Here is a 9,237-nt window from a genome sequence, read left to right on the forward strand (position 1 = left end):
AAAAAGCTTTTGTATTCATAGCCATATTTCAGCCCAAATCTGTTGTATAATTTGAGATTTCAACAGTGCCAGCTGAATGACTATTGCTGAACGAGACGGCTCTCTGACTGATGTCTCCTATTTTCCAACTCAGAGTAGCTTGTGTTTAGAAAGTTGTGCGTTGTAGCTCCCTACGGTCCAGTTCCCTTCAGAGACACATTGGGCCGTCAGGCTCGCTGTTTATTTTTGAAGCCCGTAGGCCAGTGTACATGCTTCAGCTGTCGTCAGGCAGCAATATGGCATGCGTCTGCGGCTCTTCAGTATAAACGTCCAACAATGACCGGCTCAAGTCACCTACCACAGTTACAGAGATTCAAGCTTTGGTCCACACTGCACTGGACTGAACTCTCCTCGGGTCTCTGATTCAACAAGCAGAAGGTCAGTGAGTATGAGCATGTGTGAATATCAGGAAAACTGTCAAAAACATGTTCAGGTTCAGCTCTCCTCCTCGGAAAGCTAGATTATTGTAAATGTTCATTATTGGCATGGTATTTGTGGTACTGCCATTAATTTAAGATCATTTAAATGTAACAAAAAATATATTTCTTTAATGTAATACAAGGAACAAAGACTACAGTAATGACAATCCCCATATGAAATAATGGGAATTACAAATATCCTCAACATAAAATATATAGCTATATTACAGTGAAGACATCTTGGTGGAAAATAATATTTAAAAATAAAAAAAATAATGCAAAAAAATTGCATTGGCCAAAATAAATATATATAAAAGAAGTTAATTAATCAGATAAATAGTCTTAGACCTCGGCTACTAGCATTTACACTTATGGAAATTGTATGGTAACACTATTTATATTGTTTCACAATTGCCACTTTATAATGCAGTATTGTTCTCCCTTGTGAATTACTTTGTAGTAAAACGTCTGCTAAATAAACGTGCATGCAACAATGCTGTGCTAGTCACTATTGAAGTACATTATGAAGAACTGTGCACAAATCCACATCCATCTCTTTTGTAGCATAATTGTATTTGTCTGTCTTGCATAAAACATACCTCTCGTTGTATTATCATTTTAAGTCACTTTGTATTAAAGCATAAGATAAGTAGGCTAAATATCTCCTCAGGTATTTCCACCTAATTTGTAGCAGTCCACCTTAAGACCAGATGAGCCTGAGCCAGACAACTGCAAGTCAACCAATCAGAGAAGCTCTTACAGAGATGCAGCCACGAGTCCATGCTGCTGCTAAAAACAACATAAAACACAGTCGCTCGCGATAGTTTTAGTCAGTGAATGTGGTTTATGTTATGACATTATTTAGAAGTAGACTGACAGGACATGATGGCTGATGGTGAGAATGTTGAGCTCCCAAACACACCTGGTATGTCATTCTACCTCTGAACTGAATGTCTGACTATGGACAGAATTATTTAACATGGCATTATGTTCAGTGCAGATCTATTGGGGACTGTGTAGTTGAAAAGCCTCTTGTGAACCCAAGTGAGAGACATTCATATTTAAAACGTATTTCATACCCGTAAAGGTTATGCTGCCTTCACGTGCTATCGGAATTGTCGTACTTCCCACTTCTGAAGTCGTAATTGCGAGCTCTTCGCATTCAAATTTTGACTTGAGAGGGCGTTCGTGTCCATTTTTCTACCTAGGAAACTAGTGTTTACGATAATTCCGATAGCACGTGAAGGCAGCATATATTACTGAAACTAAATTTAAAAGCTGAATCCCATTTAAAGCTGAACGTGTCACCTGTTGCCTTCTCGTGATACCGGAATGATCGTAAATATAGTTTCCTAGTTGGAAAAATGGACACGAACGCCGTTTTAAATCAAAATTTGAATGGAATGAGGTCGTAATCACGACTTCAGAAGTAGGACAGTTTTCCCCCTGTCGTCTCATGTTTAAATAATAGAGGCTTGTTTATAACTTTCTTCTTGTACATAAAGGCACTGTAGCAGCACATAACCTAGGGAAATGTTTCTGGTTATTATGTCTAAAATTCAAAAGTGCTGTTTACTTCATCTACGATAAAGCAAACATCGCGAGAGGCGTGGCTGATGTCGAACGCGAATTTACTTGACTGGGGTCGAAAATATCGTCCACTGACTGTTTTTGTTCGTGTATCTTTAACATAGAATGCAAGAACGCGTAGATAAAAAAAATAATAATAATAGTAAGGGGATCCACAATAAAATGAAGGAGAACAAAAAGTAAAGCACAAGAAATGTGGACATGTCCAATGATATTTTCAGAGCACAACAGTTCTTCAGTAATTTCAGTGAGGAGTAAAATAGTTTGAATTCACTCATAAAATGTTCAAAGCATGGATGAAAATTGCTCCACAATGATATGGTATTTAGCAAGTAGGAAAACAATATTCACAATGCCTGTAGTTGAATTATTTAAACCATATCGTCCACTGACACGCAGCATAGCGGGTGTTTTCAATTTATTCCTATGGAAGTTTAGCGGGGAATTGTGGGATTGACAGGGTAGTTTGACAGTTATGCTGCCTTCACGTGCTATCGGACTTATCGTAAATACGAGTTTCCTAGGTAAAAATTGCACATGAACGCCCTCTGATGTCGTGTTTACCACTGGGAAGTTCGGAAATAATTTTGATACCCCAATTCCCGAGATGGGCGTGTCATAAGCTTTAAACATGGTGGCGGGGAGAACTGGACTGCTGTGTCCAGTGCAGGACCAAAACAGCTTGGTCGTCTTGTCTTGACATTAACGTAGTACATATTTACATGTGAGTAATCATATGAAGTGTATTGTATGTTTGGTACACAGCGAAAATAGCCTGCATTTGACTGAAATTACAGAATCAGCAGAAAGCGGACTATGTGGAATGTTTATATGGTTGTCGGTGCATGGAGACTACAAATGATGATGGTTTTAATAAGATTTTCCCAATAAATAGGCAAGAATAACCTGGTGTCCACCATGATTCCTGTTCACTCCGACAACAAAGCACTTGAATGCAACAAGCTCGTAATCACGACTTCTAAAGTGGGAATTAGGAAATTTCCGATAGCACGTGAAGGCAGTATTAATGCAGGACATTTTCGTAGATCTGTATATGAAAGCCACTTCAGTAGGTATAAAACAATCTCATACCTCTATGAGTTAGAGTAAGGCACTTACAGATACAAATTTATTATTGAGTATATTTTGAATATGAACCTATTATACAGATATATCATAATTTATTGATCTGGTCTCTGTTTCTCTGTTAGGTCGTAACCTGAGGGAATGGCTCCAGGAGCAATTCGGCGACAGGCCTCTGGAACCGAGTGAGGACATGCGTCTACATAACGCTGCCCATTTGGGAGATCTAGACACTCTCAGGACCCTACTACAAGAAGACGGCTTCAAACAGTGAAATTTCCTTCTGAATTAATTCGTTCAGTCATGATGGGAGTAGTAGCGTCAGATCTTTTCTTCTGTATTGTGACACATCCTGTAACGGATTATCAAAAAAAGAGAAAATATAGCGCCTACTACAAAATGGTTTCGTTTTAGGGCCCACGTAGAGCGGCGGGCTAACTCTTTACCAAAATTGTGTTGTACTGTAAGTAAGCACAGAGAGTAAGAGAAGGAAATAAATGTAAAATGCTTACATTAGGCAGAATGCAAATACAAAGTGATGATGTATTAGATAATTAGCACATGTCATCATCTAGCGACTTTTGGAACAAGCCTTGACTGCTTTCCATCTGCTAAATGCATAAATGTAAAAGTTCTTGTCCAATTCAAATGGTGATCTGGGTTGCTTAGTTATGTTAACACAGAATATAAGATTGTGCTAGCTGAAATGTGTAACGTTGAATTATTTCTAGGCTAATCAACGAGAAGTTGATTTGGTCATGTGGTTTGCTGCCCTGCACGCCCCTCCGTATTGCTGCCATGATGGGTCACAGCAAATGCGTGGAGTTCCTGATCTCTCAGGGAGCTGGAGTGGACCTGGTGGATGTGAAGGGTCAGACTGCTATGTTCATGGCTGTGGTTAATGGACACCTGGACTGTGTGAAGATCCTTCTGAAGGCCGGTGCTGATCCGAACGGCAGCAGGCATCACCGAAGCACACCCATATACCACGCGGCACAAGTGGGCAGAGTGGACATCCTAACAGAGCTGATCAGGTGGGGTTGCTTCTCAAATAATATTTCTGGCAAACTCTGTCATTACTTAAAAAATGGAGTTTAGTTCTGACTGACTGACTGACTGACTTATGTGAGTGTGCAGTCATGGCCTAATGGTTAGAGAGAAACCCGAAGGTTGTGGGTTTGATGCTCAATACCGGCAGGAAATGACACAGCAAAAAATGGCTGCCCACTGCTTCGGGTGTGTGTGTCCACAGTTTGCAGTGTGTGTGTTCACTACACACTACTCCTAATGTGTGTGCACTAACTTGGATGGGTGAAGTGGACAAATTCTATGGCTATGAGTATGGATTACTATACTTGGCCTTCACATGTCACACTATACAGGGAGTGCAGAATTATTAGGCACGTTGATTTTCTGATCATATTTTTTTTCCAGGCACATTTGACCAATTCCAAACCACAGTAATCCTAATAACTACTATTGATTTAGTATTTAATAATGTATAAGTGATATATAATTGTTCATGAAGGCTGGAAATGAAAATCACCTTATATTCAGGTGTGCAGAATTATTAGGCATGTTTTCTTTTACAGATAAATTGAGCCAAAAAAGAGATTTAACTCAGACTGAAAAGTCAAAAAGTATTAAATGCCCATGAGAAGGATGCAATACTAATGCAATACTAGACATTGCAGTTAAGGCATGACCATTGGACAGTGAAATGCTCGTTGGGTCAGCAGGGTCAGACAAAAACAGGTGGTGAAGAAAAGACACCTGTTAACTGCAAAAGAATTAAGAATTAAGGTGAAGAATTAAGGGTGAAACCATCAGGAACCCTTTAGTCTCCAGCGCCACCATTTTCCAAAGCTGCAACCTACCTGGAGTCTCCAGAAGTGCAAGGTGTCAGGATCTCAGAGACTTCAGTTAGGTAAAGAATCCTAAAAAATGACCCCCACTAGATAAGAATCACAAGCTGAAGTGTTGTAAAATACATGAAGAAGGTTTTTTTATAGGCTTTATGGACAGATAGGTTGAGAATGACTCTTGAAGGACCAGCACCACATCCTCTAGTACCACTGTTTGAAGAATTCATCTTCCAGAATCTGGCAGTACGTTTTGGGAGTTCATTTTTAGTCCATCTCTGCAAAACGGACTTCAGGATGGACTAAAATGAACTCCCAAAACGTACTGCCAGATTCTGGAAGATAAATTCTTCAAACAGTGGTACTGGTCCTTCAAGAGTCATTCTCAACCTATAAAACCTATAAAGCCTATAAAAAAGCAGGTTTCATGTATTTTACAACACTTCAGCTTCTGATTCTTATCTAGTGGGGGTCATTTTTTAGGATTCTTTACCTAACTGAAGTCTCTGAGATCCTGACACCTTGCACTTCTGGAGACTCCAGGTAGGTTGCAGCTTTGGAAAATGGTGGCGCTGGAGACTAAAGGGTTCCTGATGGTTTCACCCTTAATTCTTCACCTTAATTCTTAATTCTTTTGCAGTTAACAGGTGTCTTTTCTTCACCACCTGTTTTTGTCAGATCCTGCTGACCCAACGAGCATTTCACTGTCCAATGGTCATGCCTTAACTGCAATGTCTAGTATTGCATTAGTATTGCATCCTTCTCATGGGCATTTAATACTTTTTGACTTTTCAGTCTGAGTTAAATCTCTTTTTTGGCTCAATTTATCTGTAAAAGAAAACATGCCTAATAATTCTGCACACCTGAATATAAGGTGATTTTCATTTCCAGCCTTCATGAACAATTATATATCACTTATACATTATTAAATACTAAATCAATAGTAGTTATTAGGATTACTGTGGTTTGGAATTGGTCAAATGTGCCTGGAAAAAAAATATGATCAGAAAATCAACGTGCCTAATAATTCTGCACTCCCTGTATATTTATTATAATTATTGAGCCATAATTTACTGCACAAAACGTACAAACCATGTCACCAATTGGGTGGTTTGTTCACCAAATGTAGTGTTTTTTTCCCCATTATTGCAGCGATTTTTATTGTTTTGCAATTTGGGTTTTATTTAGATGTATTTGACAATTTTTTGGGCATTTAACAAACAGATAAAACAATTCTATTGCTTTTGACGTTCTCTCTCTTCCCTTATTATCATTTTACTTGTAAATATAGTTGTAAATATGGCTGAAATTACAGCACAGCCATTGTCTTTAACTTGTAGTATGTATATGGTGATTTGTCAGATGACCTCGCGATTATAAATCAGGATTTTAGCACTCGTTCAAAATAAACAGAACAAATATGTAAATAAGAACCGCTTTATTGGGAGTTAAGTTCTGACTGACTGAGTGTGTGTGTGCTATGAGCAAGTTCCCTAGTCTGTATGAGCCCTGTAATGCACACAGGTTCAATGCTGATGTTGATATTGACCACCGGCTGGAACAGAGGGCTATGTACGGCACCCGCATTTTGGCAACTCTGGCAGCCTGTCCACTCTTCATCAGTGCTGCTTACCACCACTACCCCTGCTTCCAGATGCTTCTGAATGCCGGGGCCAACCCGAACTACAACTACAATGGCCCTGTGAGCAGGGAAGCGCTGGTCAGGGGCCGGGCCTCCTGTATGCTGGATGCAGTTCTGAAGCTCGGATGCGAACCAGCCTTTGTTCGCTTGCTGTTGGACCATGGCGCTGACCCATATCTAGTCCCCTGGGACAACCTCGATCCTGACACCACGGTTCGCTCAAAGGTCAACGCTGAAGCTCTTCGAATCTTCCAGGAGGCCAAAAGTAAGTTGTGTTTTATTGATGGGTCATTCATATTATGCAATGCACAAGTGCACATTTTTATACAGTGCAGTCCAAAAAATATTAGATTTATTTCATTAAAGCCTGGAAATAAATGGTTTCAGGGTGAGGAAAATTTAATAAAATATCCTGGTCTTCCAAGCTTTGTAATGGGAGTGAATAGGGCTTTTTGAAGCTCCAAAAAGCACATCCATCCAACATAAAAGTAATCCATACGACTCCAGGGGGTTAATAAAGGCCTTCTGAAGTTAATCGATGAGTTTTTGTAAGAAAAATATCCATATTTATAACTTTATAAACTATAGTCTCTGGCGTCTGGTAACGGCCATACGTGAGTCGAGTTCCAGCGGAAGAGTGACCTCTGATAGAGCAAAACCAAACTGGTCACTAATTAGAAGTCTAAAACGAGAATTTTAAAGAGAAATGTCGGAGGAGCTTGAAATTGTTGCACAGCCCTATTTAACCGTGAGAGGCATCTTCTCTCACCTAAGCTTACGCTACTTCTACATCATACGTCGGGTCAGAGGTCACTCTTCGGCCGGAACTAGACTCACGTACGGCCGTTACCAATTTCTGATGTCAGGTGGTAGTTGGTTCCACAGAGCTTGGCTGGAAGATCTAAGGGGACCTAGGGGCTACATGGGGATGAATGATACCAGCTAGCCTGGGGCCAGAGCATGAAGAGCTTTAAAAACCATCAGCAGTGTTTTAAATAAAAAAACAATTTAAAATAAAAAGAAAGTCATATACACCTAGGATGGCTTGAGAACGAGTAAATTATGGGATAATTTTCACATTTTTGGGTGAACTAATCCTTTAAGGTTCTAGGAGAAGAACCACAGTCTTTTGTGTCCTTGAGCACACACACTTATGTTCCTCCTTCTCATGGTAGGCACACACACATACATAACTAACAATTACTGTACATCTCTGCCAATATAGTATAGGCATTCCTTAGAAGCAAAAACAAATATCAACATTGTAAGCAAAGCATTGGCTAAATATGTTTAGATCTACAATAAACATTGAGGCAGAGTAATTGCATTTCCTTGATTAAAGTTCTTCGAGCTCTGCTATTACCTGCGCTCACTAATATTGTTTTCTAACACAGGAAACCCGAGGAGATTGATGCACCTGTGCCGCATTACAATCCGGAAGATCATGGGCAAGGAGCGTCTGCCATGCATCTCTTCCCTTCAGCTGCCAGAAATCATCAAAAGGTTTATTTTTCACAAGGATTGATGTGGCTCTGCTTCTCCATGTAGATGATCAATTAACTTGAGGGTGAAAGTGTCCACTCGCTCCCCAACATTACTTGCATTGGAAACCAATGACTAGGTAAAGGCACTTTTCTGTGTTGGTTCTGGGGGGAAATCTGTGGAATAAATTAATGGTAAAACTGCATGAAATGGAGCTTAGAATACTACATTCTTGTGAGTATAATGCATAAGCATATTAGCAAAAAATATTTAATTAACATGCTGTTGCGGCCATTTTAAGAGAGTTTTCGATACTCAACTTGCCAAAGAACACCCCTTACCAATAGTAAAATACCTGTAACAGACTACCTGTGGCTTATTGCAGTGAAGGACAATATTAAACACCACTGATGAGAGAAAAATGATGAGAGAAAAAACACCACTGATGAGAGAAAAATGATGAGAGAAAAAACACCACTGATGAGAGAAAATGATGAGAGAAAATCTAATCTGATATTGGTCTTATTTTTGTTATTTTAGCTTGTGCCAACAGTTGTTACAGCATTAAAGTAATGACTATTTAATATTATTATAATTAATATATTGGTGTTTTTATGCTGAAAATTTGCCTTGCATAGTCCCTGTATTTTTTGCACATTATTATTTGTTGTACTTTACTTTATTGAAGTAGCTTTACTTTCCTTGAATATTTTAATTTGTGGCAACTTTTGTTTACCTCGCTTTTTTTTTTTTTTTATCCAGATAAATATTTTTTGCACTCTGATACATTCTGATTGTCTCGTTATTCATAACCCAGATTAAAATGTTTCAGTTCTTGCGAAAAGTGCGGAGTGGTGCGCAATGTAGGAAGTGCACAGAAAAGTCTAAACATCCTGCCTGATAAGCGTTTTTGTTTTTATTTCCAGAATATACTGTCAACAATAGCACTTAAATACTTACCAAGGCTGCATTTATTTGATTTTTTTATTAACAATTTTTTAGATAACTGATTTCTATTTTGGTGTATTTTAAAATGGAATTTATTCATATGACGGCAAAGCTGAATTTTCAGCAGTTATTACTCCAGTCTTCAGTGTAACATGAGCCTTCGGAAATAATT

The 9,237-nt window shown here is 38.9% G+C and overlaps 1 protein-coding gene across 2 annotated transcripts; it reads left to right on the forward strand.

The window, feature by feature from the left end:
* Nucleotides 1–1,218: 1,218 nt before the first annotated feature.
* Nucleotides 1,219–8,900, forward strand: asb1 (ankyrin repeat and SOCS box containing 1). Of its 2 annotated transcripts, XM_079822519.1 has the most exons (6): nt 1,367–1,383; nt 1,459–1,502; nt 3,260–3,401; nt 3,863–4,165; nt 6,518–6,900; nt 8,030–8,900. In XM_079822519.1, the coding sequence occupies exons 3-6, from the start codon at nt 3,325–3,327 to the stop codon at nt 8,158–8,160; spliced, it is 894 nt and encodes a 297-aa protein (XP_079678645.1). In that variant the 5' UTR covers nt 1,367–1,383; nt 1,459–1,502; nt 3,260–3,324; the 3' UTR covers nt 8,161–8,900. The 2 variants fall into 2 exon arrangements, with proteins under 2 accessions (XP_079678644.1, XP_079678645.1); XM_079822518.1 differs by lacking the exon at nt 1,459–1,502 and having other exon boundaries at nt 1,219–1,383.
* The last annotated feature ends 337 nt before the right edge of the window (nt 8,901–9,237 follow it).

The sequence above is a fragment of the Gobio gobio genome (genome assembly GCF_949357685.1).
Source record: "Gobio gobio genome assembly, chromosome: 7".
NCBI lineage: Eukaryota > Metazoa > Chordata > Actinopteri > Cypriniformes > Gobionidae > Gobio > Gobio gobio.